We start from the raw sequence: 25,862 nt of genomic DNA, 5'->3' as shown, positions 1-25,862 counted from the left end.
GCGAGATCATGCATGTATAAAAATTGTATGACACATACAATGACCGTAAGCTATATATAGACTATAAGATATATATATATATAGACTGTGAGATATATATTGACTAATGTTGGCAAACAAAAATAACTTAAAATATTGATCATGAGAAACTATGGTTTGTTACATTTTTCGTACAAATGTGTTATAGAGAGTTCGGGGAAATTACTGTGATACATTTATCTTCTCCTCTTTAAAACAAGTGTTCATGTCCTGCCATATGAAGTGTTTTTCATACAACATCTGGTTTGTAATCAAATATGGAGGATAGTTGCACACACAGTATAGACTAATGTGATAGCACAATACTGTACGGAGGGATGGAGATAGTCTTCTTATTCACTCTCTTCTGCATACCAGATGTGTTAGGTAAATATCTGTATACTTTTGATGTCGTTTTAGATGCACGAAACAGTGTTATCTGTATGAAATAGTTTTACGCATCATACCAGGCACATTTGATTCTATCGTGCACTGTCGTTCTATCCATGTATAAGATATGTATTTGATAGGAATCTGCCTTTTATAGCGGATTTATATGCGGTTTGTTTAGAATATATATCTCACAGAGTTTACATATATCTTATTGTTGTCTATTTATATCTCAGAGTATTTATATATATATCTTATAGTCTATATATATATATCTCACAGTGTTTACATAAAGTGTTTATATATATCTTATTGTCTATTTATATCTCAAAGTCTTTATATATATATCTTATACTCTCTCTCTCTCTCTCTCTCTCTCTCTCTCTCTCTCTCTCTCTCTCTCTCTCTCTCTCTCTCTCTCTCTCTCTCTCTCTGTGTGTGTGTGTGTGTGTGTGTGTGTGACAGAGATAGAGTGTGTGTGTGTGTGTGTGTGTGTGTGTGTGTGTGTGTGTGTGTGAGAGAGAAAGATGATGCGTGTGTGTATGTGCGCGTGCGTGTGTGTGTGCGTATGTGTGTGTGTGTGGATGTTGGTGAGGGTGGGTGTGTGTGGGTGTGTGTGGGTGTGTGAGGGTGTGTAGGTGTGGGTGTGGATTCGGCCGAAGTGACACCTTAATTTACCCCATCGCTCACAATTTCAACTTTATAATTTTATGTTGCTTCACGTTCCAAATATGTGATGCAACTTATGTTATATATGTATATTAAAGTATTTATATATAATCTAATTCATTCATGGTCTCGATCAGCTGATTGAGATCTGGTTTTTATTTTCAGTTTAGATATTAATTTTATGGATAATTGACTGGTGTAATTGAAATATTTTACCTATTTTTAAAACAACAGCAAACAGCACCAAACAACAGCAGCAAAATGTGGCAAACAACAACAACTGTAAAACATCAGCAAACAATAGCAAAACAGCTGCAAATAACAGCAAATAGCAACAGCACACCAGCGGTAACAACAGCAAAAGTCTGTTTTTTTGTCACCATGACATGTTTTGAAAAAGAAATAAAATAAAAACGTAATTTTGTTAGTGACAAATGCAAATTTTGCATAAAGAATATGTGTTGATTTGAGGAAATGTAATAATTTTTTGCTTTTCTTGTCAGTAAAATAGTAACATTTTGTATGTAAAAAAACCTGTAAAAATATACTTTTGTATGCAAAATACCAACAATACACGCCAAAACACGCCATACAATTCATATACCATTGTATAAAGGATATTTATACTCTTCGGTACAGCCGAAAACTTAATGACGTCATCAAAACCAACCCGTCAGTCGAATTACACAGAATCTACTACAGAAAAAAGATAAAGAAATAGTAAGTAAACATATCCCAGGGACACAAAGAGCGAAAGTGACCGTAATTCCTGAGGAGTATCGAGGATGGTGTAAACGATGTTAACTTGTAGTCAAGTCACTTTCATGTGATAATTTTCGGTGACATACAAACTACAAATGGACAGACCACATGTAAAGTATCCAGTTAAAGGTTAATCTCAGAAAAATTTCTTTTCCTGTAGTACTTGGATCAAATCAAATCGTCCGACATTGATTTGGACATTGCCACGTAAATATACCAAGTCGGATCCAGGTTTACACGAAGCTAATGCCGGTGAACGTTCTGTGTTGTTGTGGCCATATTTGTTACTCTAGGTGGCAGGCGTTGGTCCTTACACATGTTATTCATTGAGGTACCCATCGGCTATTTGAAAGAAATACTGCCTTTAATACCCTTAAATTGTCGAAACGTGCATGTCACATGATTTTGTCACAACAAATCGTCCGACGCTCACATTAAGCCATATGTTTTTGAAATTCTGCCCTCGTTATAAGCTAATAAACAACTTGTGGTCAAAAGTACCTAAATTCAAATGGTCGTATCCCGTGTTTTGATTAATCTTCGACGATCCAAAATAGCATGCCTATTACTTCAAGTAAGATATAAAGATTTTATCAAATGATCTGTTTTAAATATTAGGTTCGATGTTTTACGTCATACCACAACTGATGTCGCCGTCGGAAGCCGTTAAGGCTTGCAAGGATAACAACAGCGAGTTGGCCATTCCGGACACAGAAGACGAGGAGTTGTTAAACATCCTCAAGGAGATTGACGAAAATGGGGCCTGGACAGGACAGTATGTAAATGTTGCTCCATGGGCGTATGCCAGAGGTAAGACGTGCACTTGAGATGTAATTATTTGATATTTGATTTCTGAAATTGGCCGAATATAATTAAACGTTTATTTTCGAAGTGGTCTTAATATGATAGATGATTTCTGCCATTTCCTTGTTTCGTTTTGTCGAACCGACCGAAAAATAACCTTCGTCTTTTCGCCACTTATTATCGTTATTTCGCAGCGACATACAGAAAAAAACGACATAATTCAACACTAAATTGAGAAGTTGCTTATAAGCGGAGCTAAACGATAATCATCGTTATGTCCCAGTCTAATTTCGTCTTTTCGCAGTGATAAAACAGTAATCATCGTAATATCGCCCTGCTAATGATCGTCTTTTCGCCGTAACATAATTACAATTATCGTGGTGTCGCCTTGCTAATGATCGTCTTTTCGCCGTAACATAATTACAATTATCGTGGTGTCGCCTAGCTAATTATCGTCTTTTCGCCGTAACATAATTACAATTATCGTGGTGTCGCCTAGCTAATTATCGTCTTTTCGCCGTAACATAATTACAATTATCGTGGTGTCGCCTTGCTAATGATCGTCTTTTCGCCGTAACATAATTACAATTATCGTGGTGTCGCCTTGCTAATTATCGTCTTTCCGCCTTCTGATTTGGATGATGTACTCACATGTTTTGCGCATGCTCGATACTCCAGGGGATGAGAAATATTGTATTCATTCTCATATAGACAACAAGTTTAATACAGAACAAATACTTTAATTTTTATCTTATACCTACTGACTTGCAGTTGAATGACATACCTACAGGATCTAACAATTATTTCCATGTGTCTTTTGAAATTCGGCTACAGACGATTACATGTAATGGAAACTATCCATAACATTGATCTATTGTATCTAGTTAAGGGGATACACTAACCTATACAGTTTGAATTATTTCAATTGTTGTTGCATGTTGTCGACGATGACCTAGTGATCTGATCCAATCCGACGAAAACCTAGTGATCTGAGTATCCGATCCGACGGAGATCTAGTGATCTGAGTATCCTATCCGACGGAGGCCTAATGATCTGAGTATCCAATCCGTCGAAGGCCTGCTGATCTGAGTATCCTATAGGACGAAGGCCTAGTGATCTGAGTATCCTATCTGACGAAGGCCTGCTGATCTGAGTATCCTATAGGACGAAGGCCTAGTGATCTGAGTATCCTATCCAACAAAGCCCTAGTGATCTGAGTATCCTATCCGACGGAGGCCTATTGATCTGAGTATCCAATCCGTCGAAGGCCTGCTGATCTGAGTATCCTATAGGACGAAGGCCTAGTGATCTGAGTATCCTATCTGATGAAGGCCAAGTGTTCTGAGTATCCTATCCAACAAAGCCCTAGTGATCTGAGTATCCTATCCGACGGAGGCCTATTGATCTGAGTATCCAATCCGTCGAAGGCCTGCTGATCTGAGTATCCTATAGGACGAAGGCCTAGTGATCTGAGTATCCTATCTGATGAAGGCCTAGTGATCTGAGTATCCTATCCGACGAAGGCCTAGTAATCTGAGTATCCTATCCGACGGATGCCTAGTGATCTGAGTATCCTATCCGACGGAGGCCTATTGATCTGAGTATCCTATCCGACGGATGCCTAGTGATCTGAGTATCCTATCCGACGAAGGCCTAGTGATCTGAGTATCCTATCCGACGAAGGCCTGGTGATCTGAGTATCCTATCCGTCGAAGGCCTAGTGATCTGAGTATCCTATCTGATGAAGGCCAAGTGTTCTGAGTATCCTATCCGACGGAGGCCTAGTGATCTGAGTATCCTATCCGTCGAAGGCCTAGGGATCTGAGTATCTTATCTGATGAAGGCCTAGTGATCTGAGTATCCTATCCGACGGAGGCCAAATGATCTGAGTATCCTATCCAACAAAGCCCTAGTCATCTGATTATCCTATCTGATTATCCTATCCGACAAAGGCCTAGTGATCTGAGTATCCTACTATCTGAGTATCCTATCCGACAATCTGAGTATCCTATCCGTCGAAGGCCTTGTGATCTGAGTATCCTATATGACGAAGACCTAGTGATCTGAGTATTCTATCTGATGAAGGCCTAGTGATCTGAGTATCCTATCTGTCGAAGGCCTAGTGATCTGAGTATTCTATCCGACGAAGGCCTAGTGATCTGAGTATCCTATCCGACGAAGGCCTAGTGATCTGAGTATCCTATCCGACGGAGGCCTAGTGATCTGAGTATTCTATCCGAGGAAGGCCCAATGATCTGATTATCCTATCCGTCGAAGGCCTAGTGATCTGAGTATCCATTCCAACAAAGCCCTAGTGATCTGAGTATCCTATCCGACGAAGGCCTATTGATCTGAGTATCCTATCCAACAAAGCCCTAGTGATCTGAGTATCCTATCCGACGAAGGCCTAGTGATCTGAGTATCCTATCCGTCGAAGGCCTTGTGATCTGAGTATCCTATCCGACGAAGGCCTAGTAATCTGAGTATCCTATCCGTCGAAGGCCTTGTGATCTGAGTATCCTATCCGTCGAAGGCCTTGTGATCTGAGTATCCTATCCGACGAAGGCCTTGTGATCTGAGTATCCATTCCAACAAAGCCCTAGTGATCTGAGTATCCTATCCGACGGAGGCCTAGTGATCTGAGTATCCTATCCGACGAAGGCCTTGTGATCTGAGTATCCTATCCGACGGAGGCCTAATGATCTGAGTATCCTATCCGACGGAGGCCTAATGATCTGAGTATCCTATCCGACGGAGGCCTAGTGATCTGAGTATCCTATCCGACGAAGGCCTTGTGATCTGAGTATCCTATCCGACGGAGGCCTAGTGATCTGAGTACCCTATCCGACGAAGGCCTGGTGAATTATAATATTTGAATACTATTTCTCATTAAAACAATATCTTACGCTTGGAACCAAACAGACATATTGCATTAAATTTAGAAAACATGATGCTATTACTATTGTTTTCAAAAGCTATTCTACGCCGCCATCTTTGTTCCGGATTTGTAATCGGAACACTAAAAGAAGATAATTATCGTTTTTTCGCGGCGAAAAGACGGTAATTAGCGGGACGACATAACGAAAATTATCGTTTTGTAGCTGCGAAATAACGATAATCAGCGGGGCGACATAACGATAAATATCGTTTTGACGTAGCGAAAGGACCATATTTAGCAAGGCGAATGATTTCGCCCGCTAATCAGAGACTTCATAAGTTCGGTATTTTGCGTTGAGTTATGACGCCTTTTCGTTATATTGCTTCGAAACGATGATAATTAGCGGGGGCGATAAGATTATCGGTCCGTCGGGACGACAAAACGAAACAACAAAATGGCAAAATCACCCACCATATCCAGACTCATCGTATTTCTCTATATCAAAAAAATCAAATACCAATCATAAATTTGAGCAATAAATTTAACTCTGATGGGAGAAACTAAGAGACAACTACAGAACAATGTGCAAATCAATATGATCAGATTCATGCAATACATTAGTTTATATACTTTCTACAGTCAGTATTTCTCTCTACTATTAACACACTGTGCCTCTCTCTACTATCTACAGACAGTGTTTCTCTCTACTGTCTACAGACAGTGTTTCTCTCTAATGTCTACAGACAGTGTTTCTCTCTACTATTAACACACTGTGCCTCTCTCTACTATTTACAGACAGTGTTTCTCTCTACTGTCTACGGACAGTGTTTCTCTCTACTATCTACAGACAGTGTTTCTCTCTACTATCTACACACAGTGATTCTCTCTACTGTCTCTACTGTCTACAGACAGTGTTTCTCTCTACTATCTACAGACAGTATTTCTATCTTCTATCTACAGACAGTGTTTCTCTCTACTATCTACAAACAGTGTTTCTCTCTAATGTCTACAGACAGTGTTTCTCTCAAATGTCTACAGATAGTGTTTCTCTCTACTATCTACACACAGTGTTTCTCACTACTGTCTCTACTGTCTACAGACAGCGTTTCTCTCTACTATCTACAGACAGTGTTTCTCTCTACTATTAACACATTGTGCCTCTCTCTACTATCTACAGACAGTGTTTCTCCAGACAGTGTTTCTCTCTACTATCTACAGACAGCGTTTCTCTCTACTGTCTGCAGACAGTGTTTCTCTCTACTATCTACAGACAGTGTTTCTCTCTTCTATCTACAGACAGTGTTTCTCTCCACTATCTACACACAGTGCCTCTCTCTACTATCTACAGACAGTGTTTCTCTCTACTATCTACAGACAGTGTTTCTCTCTTCTATCTACAGACAGTGTTTCTCTCTACTATCTACAGACAGTGTTTCTCTATACTATCTACAGACAGTGTTTCGCTATACTATCTACAGACAGTGTTTCTCTCTACTGTCTACAGACAGTATTTCTATCTTCTATCTACAGACAGTGTTCCTCTCTACTGTCTACAGACAGTGTTTCTCTCTACTATCTACAGACAGTGTTTCTCTCTACTATCTACACACAGTGATTCTCTCTACTGTCTACAGACAGTGTTTCTCTCTACTGTCTACAGACAGTATTTCTATCTTCTATCTACACACAGTGTTTCTCTCTGCTATCTACAGACAGTGTTTCTCTCTACTATCTACATATAGTGTTTCTCTCTTCTGTCTGCACACAGTGTTTCTCTCTACTATCTACGCACAGTGTTTCTCTCTACTATCTACAGACAGTGTTTCTCTCTCTACTTTACAGACAGTGTTTCTCTCTACAGACAGTGTTTCTCTCTACTGTCTACACACAGTGATTCTCTCTATCTCTACTGTCTACAGACAGCGTTTCTCTCTACTATCTACAGACAGTGTTTCTCTTTCTACTGTTTCTCTCTATTACAGACAGTGTTTCTCTCTACTATCTCTCTACTGTCTACACAGTGTTTCTCTCTACTATCTACAGACAGTGTTTCTCTCTATCTACTGTCTACACACAGTGTTTCTCTCTACTATCTACAGACAGTGTTTCTCTCTACTATCTACAGACAGTGTTTCTCTCTTCTATCTACAGACAGTGTTTCTCTCTTCTCTCTGCAGACTATCTACAGACAGTGTTTCTCTCTACTATCTACAGACAGTGTTTCTCTCTACTATCTACAGACAGTGTTTCTCTCTACTATCTACACACAGTGTTTCTCTCTGCTATCTACAGACAGTGTTTCTCTCTACTATCTACACACAGTGTTTCTCTCTACTATCTACAGACAGTGTTTCTCTCTACTATCTACAGACAGTGTTTCTCTCTACTATCTACAGACAGTGTTTCTCTCTACTATCTACAGACAGTGTTTCTCTCTACTGTCTGCAGACAGTGTTTCTCTCTACTGTCTACCGACAGTGTTTCTCTCTGATATCTATAGACAGTGTATCTCTACTATCTCCAGATAGTGTTTCTCTCTACTGTCTACAGACAGTGTTTCTCTCTACTATCTACAGACAGTGTTTCTCTCTACTGTCTACAGACAGTGTTTCTCTCTACTATCTACAGACAGTGTTTCTCTCTACTGTCTACAGACAGTGTTTCTCTCTACTGTCTACAGACAGTGTTTCTCTCTACTGTCTACAGACAGTGTTTCTCTCTACTATCTACAGACAGTATTTCTCTCTACTATTAACACACTGTGCCTCTCTCTACTATATACAGACAGTGTTTCTCTCTACTCTCTACAGACAATGTTTCTCTCTACTATCTACAGACAGTGTTTCTCTCTACTGTCTACAGACAGTGTTTCTCTCTACTATCTACAGACAGTGTTTCTCTCTACTATCTACAGACAGTGTTTCTCTCTACTATCTACAGACAGTATTTCTCTCTAATGTCTACAGACAGTGTTTCTCTCTACTATCTACAGACAGTGTTTCTCTCTACTGTCTGCAGACAGTGTTTCTCTCTACTATCTACAGACAGTGTTTCTCTCTACTGTCTGCAGACAGTGTTTCTCTCTACTATCTACAAAAAGTGTTTCTCTCTACTATCTACAGACAGTGTTTCTCTCTACTGTCTGCAGACAGTGTTTCTCTCTACTATCTACAGACAGTGTTTCTCTCTACTATCTACAGACAGTGTTTCTCTCTACTATCTACACACAGTGTTTCTCTCTACTATCTACACACAGTGTTTCTCTCAAATGTCTACGGACAGTGTTTCTCTCTACTGTCTACAGATAGTGTTTCTCTCTACTATCTACACACAGTGATTCTCTCTACTGTCTCTACTGTCTACAGACAGTGTTTCTCTCTACTATCTACACACAGTGTTTCTCTCTGCTATCTACAGACAGTGTTTCTCTCTACTATCTACACACAGTGTTTCTCTCCACTGTCTCTACTGTCTACAGACAGCGTTTCTCTCTACTATCTACAGACAGTATTTCTCTCTACCATCTACAGACAGTGTTTCTCTCTACTGTCTGCAGACAGTGTTTCTCTCTACTATCTACAGACAGTGTTTCTCTCTACTATCTACACACAGTGTTTCTCTCTGCTATCTACAGACAGTGTTTCTCTCTACTGCTTCTAATGTCTGCACACAGCGTTTCTCTCTACTATCTACAGACAGTGTTTCTCTCTACTATCTACAGACAGTGTTTCTCTCTACTGTCTGCAGACAGTGTTTCTCTCTACTATCTACAGACAGTGTTTCTCTCTACTATCTACAGACAGTGTTTCTCTCTACTATCTACAGACAGTGTTTCTCTCTACACACAGTGTTTCTCTCTAATATCTACAGACAGTGTTTCTCTCTACTATCTACAGACAGTGTTTCTCTCTACTATCTACAGACAGTGTTTCTCTCTACTATCTACAGACAGTGTTTCTCTCTACTATCTACAGACAGTGTTTCTCTCTACTATCTACAGACAGTGTTTCTCTCTACTATCTACAGACAGTGTTTCTCTCTACTGTCTACAGACAGTATTTTCTATCTTCTATCTACAGACAGTGTTTCTCTCTACTATCTACAGACAGTGTTTCTCTCTACTATCTACAGACAGTGTTTCTCTCTACTATCTGCTGGCAGTGTTTCTCTCTACTATCTACAGACAATGTTTCTCTCCAATGTCTACAGACAGTGTTTTTCTGAAATGTCTACAGACAGTGTTTCTCTCTACTATCTAGAGACAGTGTATCTCTCTACTATCTACAGACAGTGTTTCTCTCTACTATCTACAAAAAGTGTTTCTCTCTACTATCTACACACAGTGTTTCTCTCTGCTATCTACAGACAGTGTTTCTCTCTACTATCTACAGACAGTGTTTCTCTCTACTATTAACACATTGTGCCTCTCTCTACTATCTACAGACAGTGTTTCTCTCCACTGTCTACAGACAATGTTTCTCTCTACTATCTACAGACAGTGTTTCTCTCTACTATCTACAGACAGTGTTTCTCTCTACTATCTACAGACAGTGTTTCTCTCTACTATCTACAGACAGTGTTTCTCTCTACTGTCTACAGACAGTATTTCTATCTTCTATCTACAGACAGTGTTTCTCTCTACTATCTACAGACAGTGTTTCTCTCTAATGTCTACAGACAGTGTTTCTCTCAAATGTCTACAGACAGTGTTTCTCTCTACTATCTGCTGGCAGTGTTTCTCTCTACTATCTACAGACAGTGTTTCTCTCTACTGTCTACAGACAGTATTTTCTATCTTCTATCTACAGACAGTGTTTCTCTCTACTATCTACAGACAGTGTTTCTCTCTACTGTCTACAGACAGTGTTTCTCTCTACTATCTACAGACAGTGTTTCTCTCTACTATCTACAGACAGTGTTTCTCTCTACTGTCTCTACTGTTTACAGACAGCGTTTCTCTCTACTAACTACAGACCGTGTTTCTCTCTACTGTCTACCGACAGTGTTTCACTCTGATATCTATAGACAGTGTATCTCTCTACTATCTACAGACAGTGTTTCTCTATACTATCTACAGACAGTGTTTCTCTATACTATCTACAGACAGTGTTTCTCTATACTATCTACAGATAGTGTTTCTCTCTAATATCTACACACAGTGTTTCTCTCTACTATCTCCAGACTTTGTTTCTCTATACTATCTACAGAGAGTGTTTCTCTATACTATCTACAGACAGTGTTTCTCTCTACTATCTACAGACAGTGTTTCTCTCTACTGTCTACAGACAGTGTTTCTCTCTACTATCTACAGACAGTGTTTCTCTCTACTATCTACAGACAGTGTTTCTCTCTACTGTCTACAGACAGTGTTTCTCTCTACTATCTACACACAGTGTTTCTCTCTACTATCTACAGACAGTGTTTCTCTCTACTATCTCCAGACTGTGTTTCTCTATACTATCTACAGACAGTGTTTCTCTATACTATCTACAGACAGTGTTTCTCTCTACTATCTACAGACAGTGTTTCTCTCTACTATCTCCAGACAGTGTTTCTCTCTACTATCTACAGACAGTGTTTCTCTCTACTATCTACAGACAGTGTTTCTCTCTACTATCTACAGACAGTGTTTCTCTCTTCTATCTACAGACAGTGTTTCTCTCTGCTATCTACACACAGCGTTTCTCTCTACTATCTACAGACAGTGTTTCTCTCTACTATCTACAGACAGTGTTTCTCTCTACTATCTACAGACAGTGTTTCTCTCTACTATCTACAGACAGTGTTTCTCTCTACTATCTACAGACAGTGTTTCTCTCTACTATCTACAGACAGTGTTTCTCTCTACTATCTACAGACAGTGTTTCTCTCTACTGTCTGCAGACAGTGTTTCTCTCTACTGTCTACAGACAGTATTTCTATCTTCTATCTACAGACAGTGTTTCTCTCTACTGTCTACAGACAGTATTTCTATCTTCTATCTACACACAGTGTTTCTCTCTACTGTCTCTACTGTCTACAGACAGCGTTTCTCTCTACTATCTACAGACAGTGTTTTTCTCTACTGTCTGCAGACAGTGTTTCTCTCTACTATCTACAGACAGTGTTTCTCTCTAATGTCTACAGACAGTGTTTCTCTCAAATGTCTACAGATAGTGTTTCTCTCTACTATCTACAGACAGTGTTTCTCTCTACTATCTACAGACAGTGTTTCTCTCTACTATCTACACACAGTGTTTCTCTCTACTATCTACACACAGTGTTTCTCTCTACTATCTACAGACAGTGTTTCTCTCTTCTATCTACAGACAGTGTTTCTCTCCACTATCTACACACAGTGTTTCTCTCTACTATCTACAGACAGCGTTTCTCTCTACTATCTACGGACAGTGTTTCTCTCTACTATCTACAGACAGTGTTTCTCTCTACTATCTACAGACAGTGTTTCTCTCTACTGTCTGCACACAGTGTTTCTCTCTACTATCTACGCACAGTGTTTCTCTCTACTGCTTCTACTGTCTACACACAGCGTTTCTCTCTACTATCTACAGACAGTGTTTCTCTCTACTATCTACAGACAGTGTTTCTCTCTACTGTCTGCAGACAGTGTTTCTCTCTACTATCTACAGACAGTGTTTCTCTATACTATCTACTATCTACAGACAGTGTTTCTCTCTACTATCTACAGACAGTGTCTCTCTCTACTATCTCCAGACAGTGTTTCTCTCTACTATCTACAGACAGTGTTTCTCTCTACTATCTACAGACAGTGTTTCTCTCTTCTATCTACAGACAGTGTTTCTCTCCACTATCTACACACAGTGTTTCTCTCTACTATCTACTATCTACAGACAGTGTTTCTCTCTACTGTCTACAGACAGTATTTCTATCTTCTATCTACAGACAGTGTTTCTCTCTACTGTCTACAGACAGTATTTCTATCTTCTATCTACACACAGTGTTTCTCTCTGCTATCTACAGACAGTGTTTCTCTCTGTATCTACAGACAGTGTTTCTCTCTACTACAGACAGTGTTTCTCTCTAACTACACAGTGTTTCTCTCTACTATCTACAGACAGTGTTTCTCTCTACTATCTACAGACAGTGTTTCTCTCTACTATCTACAGACAGTGTTTCTCTCTACTATCTACAGACAGTGTTTCTCTCTACTATCTACACACAGTGTTTCTCTCCACTGTCTCTACTGTCTATAGACAGCGTTTCTCTCTACTATCTACAGACAGTATTTCTCTCTAATGTCTACAGACAGTATTTTCTATCTTCTATCTACAGACAGTGTTTCTCTCTACTATCTACAGACAGTGTTTCTCTCTACTATCTACAGACAGTGTTTCTCTCTACTATTAACACATTGTGCCTCTCTCTACTATCTACAGACAGTGTTTCTCTCCACTGTCTACAGACAATGTTTCTCTCTACTATCTACAGACAGTGTTTCTCTCTACTGTCTACAGACAGTGTTTCTCTCTACTATCTACAGACAGTGTTTCTCTCTACTATCTACAGACAGTGTTTCTCTCTACTATTTACAGACAGTGTTTCTCTCTACTATCTACAGACAGTATTTCTCTCTAATGTCTACAGACAGTGTTTCTATCATTATAATTATGGTTCCCACTGTTGCTAAGTGTTAACGTTTGATCTAATTATCAGGATGTTGGAGAGATTTTGACACAACGACGTCCTTTAATATTTCTAACAACAGTGGTTCGGCATGTTTGCAGTCATGTGGTCCTGAATTTGATACCGCTTTTGTAAAGGTATTTCATATCATCTATAATAAGCATGTATCTTATGTGGTGACTTCACTCACTAAATTATATTCATAAATCATTAGAATTACGTGATGATATCCACAAAATAAACACTTTGTTGTTTTATTCGTTGCTAATAAGACCAGAAAAGATTCAGTGAATAACATAACCAACCATGTCTTTATCGGTGTTATTTAGACATTTTGATTCAGTGAATAACATCACCAACCATGTCTTTATCGGTGACATTTTTTTATTTTGGTGGTGCCATTTATCCATTTCGCGACATTTTGCTGTTTGTTTTTATCAAGGAACGCAATTTGCTGCATCAAAAACTTGAAAAGTCACTGTCATCACAACTTGTTACTATTTAAAGTGCCACAAATACGGATTATGAGGATGTGGTCTTATTGAAAATTATCAAAATTTGCTCAAAGATTCGAGTTAGTACACATACCAATCTGACATTCATTTCGACAAATTTGAATTTCCTGCATTGCCGTGTTATACCTTAACTTCACTTAGAAGTTCTAGAAAGACGAAATAGTTCTATGGCGGAGTGTGTACACTTTTATTTTACAACTATTGCGAAATAAGTTATTTCAACTTATACTAACCACTCTTGTTGTTAATTTAATCAAGTACGTTTTAAAAAAATCAATTAGTGAATTTCTTAGTTAAATCTAGTACACTTATATAAAGCACTTAGTGAATTTCTTAAGTAAATCTAGTACACATTTATATAAATCACTTAGTGAATTTCTTAGTTAAATCTAGTACACATTTATATAAATCACTTAGTGAATTTCTTAGTTAAATCTAGTACACTTATGTAAAGCACTTAGTGAATTTCTTAAGTAAATCTAGTACACATTTATATAAATCACTTAGTGAAATTCTTAAGTAAATCTAGTACACATTTATATAAATCACTTAGTGAATTTCTTAAGTAAATCTAGTACACATTTATATAAATCACTTAGTGAATTTCTTAAGTAAATCTAGTACACTTATATAAATCACTTAGTGAATTTCTCAGTTAAATCTAGTACACTTTTATATAAATCACTTAGTGAAATTCTTAAGTAAATCTAGTACACTTTTATATAAATCACTCAGTGAATTTCCTAAGTAAATCTAGTACACTTTTATATAAATCACTTATTGAATTTTCTAAGTAAATCTAGTACACTTTTATATAAATCACTTAGTGAATTTCCTAAGTAAATCTAGTACACTTTTATATAAATCACTTAGTGAAATTCCTAAGTAAATCTAGTACACTTTTATATAAATCACTTAGTGAATTTCCTAAGTAAATCTAGTACACTTTTATATAAATCACTTATTGAATTTTCTAAGTAAATCTAGTACACTTTTATATAAATCACTTATTGAATTTTCTAAGTAAATCTAGTACACTTTTATATAAATCACTTATTGAATTTTCTAAGTAAATCTAGTACACTTTTATATAAATCACTTAGTGAAATTCTTAAGTAAATCTAGTACACTTTTATATAAATCACTTATTGAATTTCTTAAGTAAATCTAGTACACTTTTATATAAATCACTTAGTGAAATTCTTAAGTAAATCTAGTACACTTTTATATAAATCACTTATTGAATTTCTTAAGTAAATCTAGTACACTTTTATATAAATCACTTAGTGAATTTCTTAAGTAAATCTAGTACACTTTTATATAAATCACTTATTGAATTTCTTAAGTAAATCTAGTACACTTTTATATAAATCACTCAGTGAATTTCCTAAGTAAATCTAGTACACTTTTATATAAATAACTCAGTGAATTTCCTAAGTAAATCTAGTACACTTTTATATAAATCACTTATTGAATTTCCTAAGTAAATCTAGTACACTTTTATATAAATCACTTAGTGAAATTCTTAAGTAAATCTAGTACACTTTTATATAAATAACTCAGTGAATTTCCTAAGTAAATCTAGTACACTTTTATATAAATCACTTAGTGAATTTCCTAAGTAAATCTAGTACACTTTTATATAAATCACTTAGTGAATTTCCTAAGTAAATCTAGTACACTTTTATATAAATCACTTATTGAATTTCTTAAGTAAATCTAGTACACTTTTATATAAATCACTTATTGAATTTCTTAAGTAAATCTAGTACACTTTTATATAAATCACTCAGTGAATTTCCTAAGTAAATCTAGTACACTTTTATATAAATCACTCAGTGAATTTCCTAAGTAAATCTAGTACACTTTTATACGTTTCCTAGTTCTCAGATGTACACCATTGTTTTTTATCGTTTCTTATTCAACAGGGGGAAGAATGTGTTTGCACACAACAGCCTTACGCGACGAAAACAAACTATTACTTTTGCCAAAAGGCTTGTGAAGGAGACAGGGGAGCGTGTGGTGGGATTAACACACACACGCAGTATACTAGGTGTAAGTGCTAATGTTCTCATACCGTTGTATAAGTAATATGTACATTGGGTATAGTCAAATAATTTTTTTATGATTTATCTAGTAAACGTGTTTAAATTCTAGCAACTACCGCTTTAAAATTAGCAAATTTGAATCTTCTGAATTATCTTTCAATAGTTTCATTAGTTCAGGTGTTAGCAAATCAAACATAATCTTAACATTGTTGATAAATAGGCTTGGTAACGAATTGTTGATAATTTCTTGGTTTAAAATAATGTGCTTACTATTGGGAAGTGATCAACACTCAAGTTGATGTGATGTAAGGGAAGTCACTCCTATTTAGATGCAGACTTCAGTGAAGATATCGGATCTGACTTTTCAATGGCGGTATTGTAAATTTTTTTTTATATTTCATAGAAAAGACGAAAAATATTGTTTGCTTTTTCACCTGTGTCATTACTACATTCTTTCTATCACCTGAACAAACAGTATAGATTTAAACCCAGACTTGCCAAATGAAGCAACAGCTTATCAAAACATGGCTTATAAATAACACTCTATGTGAAAAATGGTTTTCTAACAGGCTTTCTAAACACATGTCCGGAAGAGTCTGATCTCAGGCATAATTGTGCGTACATTTACTTGAATGGGACATCGAGGACCGCCTTGTGTGAAGAAGAACACATCCCTATCTGTTTAACAGGTAAATTTACCAAAGTATACATGTATATACATATACACCATAGATTTTAAAGATATATTGGTCTGTATACATACATACATACATACCTTGGTTGTTAGGTCTATTCATCTTTTGTTTAGCTGACGTTGACATTGCGCTTAATTAGTCAGAGGTGTTTTCATTTGGGGTTTTTTTACCGGACACTAATTTTTTTTTTTATATATATATATATAAAATATCTTTACTATAATATCACAAATCTTAGCAAGTAATAAAGGGTTTATTATCATCAAAATTGGTAGAAACTCATTTCAAAACAATATGAAACAAAAACACTCGTGAACTACTAATTGCGCATTTTAATTTGCGCGAGTGCGTAAATCGCCTTTTCGTAAAGTTCATTTTCTCACCAATCAAAAGGCCGGAAGGTCATATACTACTAGTGATATATATAATATAATTATTTAACTATCAGCAATTTTCACAATGGTCTGGTAGTGAAATGACACGATGTATTATTGAAGAAATCTATATATACCCTTCCTCACAGACCATGTACATGGTACAGATACAGACCAGTGTGTAGTCTTCGCTGATATACACAATGATATTCAATTGAAAAGCTATAAGAAAAGTTATTGATAATTATCACCTTTTGTTCCAACCTTATACTGAAACCAAAACTACTGACATGAACATATCTATTGAAGGTTCGAATGGCGAGCTGATAGCCAATGTCTCCAGAAAAATGTCCTGGATAAAATCTAATGAATTTTGTCGCGAACAAGATGCTAATCTTGCCGATGTATCGCAAAACCAGGACGTTGAAAAGAGTTTGAAAAGACAAAATTCCAATTACTCATCCTCTACCACTTTCTGGGTGGCATTAAGTAGAGCGAACACACAAACAATATCTATAGCAGGTACAGTATCAATATTATCATAGCGTGGTTATTTTGTATTGTATTTTCTGATTGGTCGAAATACTTCTCATAGCTTTAGACATGGTCAAGTATTCATTCAAATTTGCTTGTCTGATAAACAGACCACAAGTTGCTTTAAAATTAGAGCACGAAATGTTTCCGAAATGATTTTGCAAAACTTGCATGAGAATTAATTAACCTAGGTCTAAAAATAAACACCGGAATTTCTTAGTCAGCCTATGAATATTTGCCCGACGTCACATGTTAAACTTCCGGTAATGACCAAAAATGGACCTCGAGAGTATGTATGCCACCTTCGACACGGAAGAATTTCAGAAAAATTGATGCAGTAAATATTCCGAAACTCTTCATACAATGTAATAGTTATATCTATAACAGATAGGATATAAATATTATTCTGACATTGAGAAGAACGCTCACACCAACGAAACCAGGAAATGTAAGAACATATTACAAACATTTCAACTTCTTTCACGTAATGGGATAGAGGAAAAATGAAGTTCCACGTTATACAAATCACCTGTCTTTAGAGGTCCACAAGACATCAATTACCAACGTCTTTAAAGGTCCACAAGAAAACAATAACAACCGTCTTTAAAAGTCCATAAGACACCAATTACACTTGTCTTTAAAGGTCCATAAGACACCAATCACACCTGTCTTTAAAGGTCCACAAGACACCAATCACACCTGTCTTTAAAGGTCGACTAGACACCAATTACAACTGTCTTTATAAATCTACAAGACACCAATCGCAACCGTCTGTTAAGCTCCATAAGACAGCAATCACAACCGTCTTTAAAGGTATACAAGACACCAATCACACCTGTCTTTAAAGGTCTACAAGACACCAGTCACACCTGTCTTTAAAGATCCACAAAACATCAATCACACCTGTCTTTAAAGGTCCACAAAACACAAATCACACCTGTCTTTAAAGGTCCACAACTCACCAATAACACCTGTCTTTAAAGGTCCAGAAGACATCAATCACATCTGTCTTAAAAGGCCCACAACACACCAATAACACCTGTCTTTAAAGGTCCAAAAGACATCAATCACACCTGTCTTTAAAGGTCCACAAAACACAAATCACACCTGTCTTTAAAGGTCCACAACTCACCAATAACACCTGTCTTTAAAGGTCCAGAAGACATCAATCACATATGTCTTTAAAGGCCCACAACACACCAATAACACCTGTCTTTAAAGGTCCAAAAGACATCAATCACACCTGTCTTGAAAGGTCCACAAAACACAAATCACACCTGTCTTTAAAGGTCCACAACTCACCAATAACACCTGTCTTTAAAGGTCCAGAAGACATCAATCACACCCGTCTTTAAAGGTCTACAAGAAACCAATCACACCCGTCTTTAGAGAACAGATTTCCACTGCTCTGATGTTACCTGTATGGATTTTTCTCTGAAATATTGTAAAATAACAAATCATGATATTGATATTCTAATAAAAAAAACAACAATGGTTACTTTTTATAGAATCTGGTTTATTTCATTTTTATGTCAAATTTCAAAGATTTTGATATTTTTAAACGGTTTACAATACCTCTGCCATTTTCTTGTAGAATATTTTTTGTAATTTATTAAGCACGAAAACACCTTCACCTTGTAGGTAATACTTCTTTTAACACTTCATCACGATGCTCCTACATCCAAAACAACGATCACGATGTCAAAATGAGAAACTGTTCCGATAGAGCATTTGCCGTTTGTAAAGCAAACTGTAAGTATATCGCAATTTTTAATATATCATGTGTAATTATGAATGTTTGTTTTTGTTTTTATGTTCCACAAATTTTCGGGGAAACATATTCAGTACCTTAGAACCTCAATTACAGAGTTATTGCCACTTGTTCAAAATATTTTGTCTAGAGTATAACGTTGCTTGCAATTGCTTGCGATGTACCCGTGTTTAGGCCTGCAGCCCCTTGATTACATAGTTATTGCCCTTTGTTAAATATTGTGTCCGCTCAATACTTTGCCAGCATTTAAACTAAGATATTGAAATGTGATACATACATCAGTCACACAAAAGGAAAGTCCTTGCCAATGACCCCTCACTTACAGAGTTATTTCCCTTTGTTAAATTTTGTCATGAGCATTATTTTGCTTGTATTATGAACATTGGTGTATACATTGGTCATACTAAGAGGATGTGCAGTATACCAAATTCAGGGCATGCAACGTATCCCCTTTCAGAATTAGTGCTCTTTGTTTAAAATTTTGAGTCCGATAAAGTGATATTTGGTGAGCATTCACCCGTTTCACTAATATTCTTGTTTTTTTTTTTTTTTTCTTGAATTTTATTTAAATTTTTACCAGTTACCCATCAAGATTCCACTGAAGAAAATTTGGTGTTCATGCATGCTTTATCATATTGTTCTCCAGTCTCATTTATCATAGATGTGCGAACAACTGCTATCATCGAATTTACCTCAAAATCTAAAATTAACTTATATAACTGCGATTGAATATCTTGCTCCGGAACACGCGTGATCCCTTTCTGTCTTTACTGCTCTAAATAGAAATATTGTGAATATTTAAATGTATTTCTGTGTTTCAGTAGATGACAAAGATCAAGTTTTTGGTAATAAGGAGACCAATCAAGGCTTTGACAATGGTAATTCTACCACGGACAGCACTTCTAGCCTTCCGACAGTGAATCTCTCCATCGGTACGTTCCGAACTGTTTCCATTTGCTGTCCGTTTTATTTTTCCAAAATGCATTATTTATTATTTACATGTATTTCGCATGTTCTATGTCGGTAGCTGCGACCTGTTGTTTTACCTCATTGTTTTGGCTGTTGAAGTTGTGGTATTGAATAGTGCCTATTTGTCGAATGCTATTGTCGATGCTCGAAGGCACACGCAGGACTCGGACAGCAATCTTTGCCTTAATCTTGTCGGGAGATATTCCATTTGAGATCGTGATGTTATATAATTGTATTGTTCAATATTTGCACGGTTGGTGTTTTTTGTAAAGCAGAGGACGCTTGCCATTCTGAATCACATGGTCCTAATAACTCCATCAAATATTTCGTTTGTACCTATTTCGATCCTGTTTCGCCGATTTCAATGCTGATTTAAAGGGGCTATTTAGTCAAGTTTGTTTATTTTTTTTCTAGTTACAAATTCATCCTTATGAATTATCCTCGCCGACATATTGATACAAGCGCTAGTTTTCCATCGGTTTTTAATTAATTATATGGGAAATCCTAATCGTCTGTATAGACACGATAAATGCAAATGAGCAAGCCGCCTATGCACACTTTAACCTGTGAGCATGAGCAAACGCGTCTGAAAAAACTAAACAAAAAAGGCTTCCCAGCCGAAGCGTGTTCGTGGCAAACGGGTCACGTCATCGAACACAAAACGTCGAAAAGGCCAGTTGCAGAAAGCTCACCCTCGAATAACAATAAGAGAGCAGTGCGAGAGGTTGGAGAAGTTCAAGAAATAAAGCTTTTTCCAAAGTAATGACGAAGACTCCCCTAAACTGTTGGTAAGTGATAAGTCATCATCGCTGGTGAAGTTTTTTGTATGTAAGACCATATTTGGCAGATTTAACCCATCAAATAACAATTCACCGTGAATTTTAGTAACTTTTATATGTTTCACAAAGGTTTACCACGCAATTTCTTTCATGATTTCCTTATGAAAGGAGTTAACGCGAAATCAGACACACCATTTCGTCACTTGATGCCTCCATATGGCGTGCATTTGTTTACAGTCTTCTTCCCACCAGAGGGCACAGCGTTTCGCGCTATATTGGGATTATCGCTATTTTTGGCAGGGGCTTCCCCAGATTTTAAACTGACCACACTGGACATTGGCTATGTAGGGGGAAACTAATATGTACAGATTTGTTTATCTGGACACATATATTTTCATTTCCAGCTGAATAGAAAAAACGTTGCTTGACAAATAGCCCCTTTAAGACTATGTTGAAATGTTGGTATTTTCTTGTTAGTTCCCTGCTTGTATGTCTGTCCGTCCGTCCGCTCGCCCGTCTGCCTGTTCGCCCGTCCGGATGGTTTCCAGATGATGACTTGAGTAATGGATGACGGATTAGTTTGAAACTTGATATGAAATTACTTTAGTAGGAGGTCTAGTGTGAGTTTGAGTTGGGGGTCGAAAGGTCAACTACAAAGGTCACTGTTGCTTAAAATAGATTTTTGGTTTCCAAATGATAACTTGAGTTAGGGATGGAAAATAGACATTTATCACACACGTTCGTTTCCACTTTGACAACTTCTGCAAAGGATAGTGTTACTTGATCAATTTGGTCAATACCATTTGATACAAACATACCTCTGAACAATTCGACATATATATGATACACACTAGTTAAAATTCCCATGTCTTGTTCCAATTAAAGTATTTGAAAAATTAATTCAAAAATGTCATTTATGGCACGACTGACTGTTGCTTGTATGACTAATGGTACGTTTGGTTTTGTTGTCCCTAGGCCTTGTCTCTACCCTTGCTTTTATTACATGTCGGTACAGATGACTTGACTAAGGCATCTGCAGAAGTGTAGATACTCTTCTTTAATTTCTACTGAGGGGACAATCTTCTTGTTATCGCCGCAGGTCACATCATTTATTTTTTCGTTTTTATTTTTATTTATTTTTTTTTTTGTCGTATGTGTTGTAACTTCCATTACGTCCTATTTCTAAGTTGGTACTCATAAAGTGTCCGATTTGAAACTGTCAGTCTGCCTGATGTAGAGAACTGACCTCTTATCTCCATCAATAGTTTCAAATAGTTTAACACAATTCTTCATTTTTTTTTCAAAATAAATAAAAAAAGTTAATGATAGTTAATAAAAACATCAATTACTGCTGACAGCTATATAAGCGGTTATGGAATCTACAAACGATTGTTCAATTCGATTTAATACAAATAAAGATCAATTGAAAGGATTGCGTTTTCATTCTGCTTACCGCTATTCTTTGGTGAAGTAAGATTGTAATATTACAACCCATGTTACCGCTATTCTTTGGTGAAGTAAGATTAATATTACAACCCATGTTACCGCTATTCTTTGGTGGAGTAAGATTGTAATATTACAACCCATGTTACCGCTATTCTTTGGCGAAGTAAGAATATAATATTACAACCCATGTTACCGCTATTCTTTGGCGAAGTAAGATTGTGAAATTAAAACCCATTTTCCGTGTCATGTGTTTGGCGAAGTAAGATTGTGTCGGTTTTGTTTCAGTCATTCACCATTACATTTCCACCACGGTCAGTACTTCTGGTTTCCCAACTGATGATCGTTCTACCGGTACGTTTAATTGCCTTCAGCTCTTATTTGTGATCACTTTTGATACGTGCTTGCTGTTACCCTTGTTCCCACCATGAGAACGCTACATTTCTATCTGGTTTTCTTCACCTTAGTTGTTTTCAGGGTCTGCCCTTTCTTCTAGTCTTTGCTAACAACATCACAATATCCCATTCTAAAACTGGTAACCTATGGTATGGTGCTTGTGTATGTTTTGTACAATATTTGTTTTTGTAGGTGGTAGGCACTGCTGATGACCTTTAACCTCCAAGTTCAATTGTAATTTTATTAAAACTCACTAAATGTATTGTAGTTTGGGGATAGTACACCTTCATTCCGTTTCGCTTTTTATACTCCCGTCGAAAGACGTGACGTATTATGTTTTCACGCGGGCGGGCGCACATAGGTTTCCGTTCGATAACTTGAATAATTTTTACAGATTAATTTGAAATTTCACATGAAGGTTTATTACCATAAAAGTCAGGTCAAGTTCGATAACCAAAATTTTTCGCCCATTATTTACAGAGTTATGGCCCTTGGTACGTTTGCAAAATAGGTTTCTGATCGATAATTCGAGTAATTGTTTTACAGATTAATTTTAAACTTCAGTTGAAGGTTTATTACCATAAAAGCCAGGTCAAGTTCGATAACCAAATTTTTTCGCCCATTATTAACATAGTTATGGCCCTTGTTACATTTGCATAATAGGTTTCACCTCAATAACTCGAGTAATTTTTTTTATTTATTGATTTGAAACTTCATATGAAGGTTAATTACAAAAAAGGTTTCCGCCCAATAAATTACGTAATAATAATTAAATGGTTATTTGGATGGCACTTTAACATGGTAAATCCTTACAATTTTGCTTCCAGTCAACATACCATTACATGACCATGTTGTCTCAATTATATGTGATACTGCACTGGACAATTTCCCTAATTCCACAAAGGGCGATTAATCCATGATTTTCAACCCAATCCTACAAACGATGGCAATAAACCTTCCTATGAATCGTCAGTGAACTTGCAATATTTATGAATAGTCTGTAAACTTAAGTAAATATCATAATAAACATTCCTACAAATCATCAATAAGCCTTCCTATGAATGAAACCTTTCTACCAATCATCAATGTCCGTTTGTTTAAGAGCTGTCAGTAATCCTTCCTACGAATCAAAAACATCCTGTGCTACAAATCGTCTGAGCAGTTTTTGTAGCAAAGCACCGTTAACTTAATAGAAATTCAGAAGATAATCTTGGAAATCAATCTTACAACCTAGAAACCAAAACCTGAAATTCGTCCAGTCATGGTTGTTCAACTTAGGACGGGCGTATTTTCTAACGCTTGTTACACTTGTTTTATTTTGTTATAATTCAAGTTCATTTTTCCTCGGTCGCCAGTTTAGACTTTCAGAATCATTGACGAGTCCTTTTGTACAATAAATCTGATATATATCTTCCTCCCTCCCTCATCCTCCCTTCCTGTCTGCCTGTCTGTCTCTGTCTCGAATTCTCGCTCTCTTCCTCACTTCCTCCCTCCGCCCCCCTTCCCCCACTCTCTCTCTCTATCCCTGTCTCTCTCTCTCGCGCTCTCTCTCCCTCACTTCCCCCCCCCTTCTCTCTCTCTCTCTCTCGCTCTTTCTTCCTCACTTCCCCCCCCCTCACTCTCTCTCTCGCTCCCTCACTTCCTCCCCCCCACGCTCACTCTCTCTCCCTCACTTCTTCCCCCCCCCCTTACACTCTCTCTCTCGCTCTCTCTCTAACGGCGGACATAGAAATGTAATAAAGACTCGCCAGTGAATAACAACTTTCACAAACAAAAAGCATATATTAAGATAATACTTGATACGTTCATTACTATCAGGTCTTCGATTAAACAAAATTTTACCAGAGCGCAAATGGCTTGAAACACGTTTGTTGTGAATTGGAAACATTAAAAAAAAAGTTGCAGAGATATACTGACACTAATTTTTGTTCTACGCTATGTAATTTGATTTATTTATTTTTTCAGTTTACATCATACTCGGTACGGTCCTGGCAGTCGCCTTCATCGGTATCATAGTTGGAACATCAATTCTTGTGAAGAGAAGGTAAATAAAACACAACCTTAGGATTTGCTTCTACACTTATGTCACGATATACAAAAATAATGAAAAGGAGAATAACGTAATGATCCGTTCTATATATTGCAACACCTTTTTCTGAAGCTGAGTAAACAATTAGTGGGTAATGAGAAATTATTCACAGAAAAACAAACAGGATCGTAGTAAATTTGTTACTGTATTACATTTATTCAATGAATGCGTGACTTTGACACCCACAAATACTTCCGAAACAAATATTCAGCTTTGCTAAACTCACAAACCTGTTGCAGAATGAAATCAAAACGAACACCACACCAGCAAAGCCATCCACATTATGACTACACAGAAATGCAGCACGTGCAGTCAACCGACGCATCAGGACTGAGAGTCGCAGCAAGTAGTGTTACAGATCCGACCGCATCAAATAATACCAACAGCGATAATGAAATGAGGATCCAGGATGAAGGGAACTATGATAAACTTGGCGATGGGTTTACTTCTAAACAAATTTCAAATGTATCAAACTCCTATGATAGTGCACGGCCACTTCAAGAAGGAATTTACAATGATCTTCAAGAAGGCAGAGAACGCGACAACGGTGTGAGGGATTCGTTCTACGCCACTTCACAGTCCTGCTCAACAACGGAGGGTAATTATGACTTGTTCCAGAAACGTGACGTCGCAACCGGAGCTGAATCAGAATACGACCACGTCGTTCACCCAAAAGACTGAACAGATTAAAATAAAGAGTGTTGACGACCCGCTGAATAGGATAACTTGAAACATGGTGTTTTATATCATTAGGTCCTAGACAGTCTTTCAATAAAGAAATGTGTATATATATATATATATGTGTGTGTGTTTGAAAAGAAGAAAATCAACACAGCAAATGTATTCCGCCAACGTTTTCAGACCTAACGGTCATCTTCATTTATTATAACGTATATATACAATGGTTGATACCGCGAAAACGAGAAACCATGAAATAAGAACTGATAAAGAAAGCTTCACTAAGTCTCAATTCTTCCTTGTATATGACAACCTCTTTAGCTTCATGTTTTAAAAGTCTCGAAAATTCGAACCACAAAAATATCGTTACTGCACACAACGATTGATTAAAAACATGATATTACAA

At 37.0% G+C, this 25,862-nt stretch overlaps 1 protein-coding gene across 3 annotated transcripts; it reads left to right on the top strand.

The window, feature by feature from the left end:
• Positions 1–348: 348 nt before the first annotated feature.
• LOC132543688 (uncharacterized) lies at positions 349–25,862 on the top strand. Of its 3 annotated transcripts, XM_060207203.1 has the most exons (11): positions 349–405; positions 2,458–2,649; positions 13,196–13,302; positions 15,609–15,735; positions 16,298–16,417; positions 17,107–17,319; positions 18,973–19,083; positions 19,924–20,034; positions 22,582–22,647; positions 24,655–24,733; positions 25,018–25,862. In XM_060207203.1, the coding sequence occupies exons 1-11, from the start codon at positions 357–359 to the stop codon at positions 25,457–25,459; spliced, it is 1,617 nt and encodes a 538-aa protein (XP_060063186.1). In that variant the 5' UTR covers positions 349–356; the 3' UTR covers positions 25,460–25,862. The 3 variants fall into 3 exon arrangements, with proteins under 3 accessions (XP_060063186.1, XP_060063188.1, XP_060063187.1); XM_060207205.1 differs by lacking the exon at positions 17,107–17,319; XM_060207204.1 differs by lacking the exon at positions 22,582–22,647.

This window comes from Ylistrum balloti, unplaced genomic scaffold, assembly GCF_031769215.1.
Source record: "Ylistrum balloti isolate Yb309-2 unplaced genomic scaffold, AGI_CSIRO_Ybal_v1 Utg369762, whole genome shotgun sequence".
NCBI classification, from domain to species: Eukaryota; Metazoa; Mollusca; class Bivalvia; order Pectinida; family Pectinidae; genus Ylistrum; species Ylistrum balloti.
This window is presented reverse-complemented; position numbering and strand designations above follow the sequence as displayed.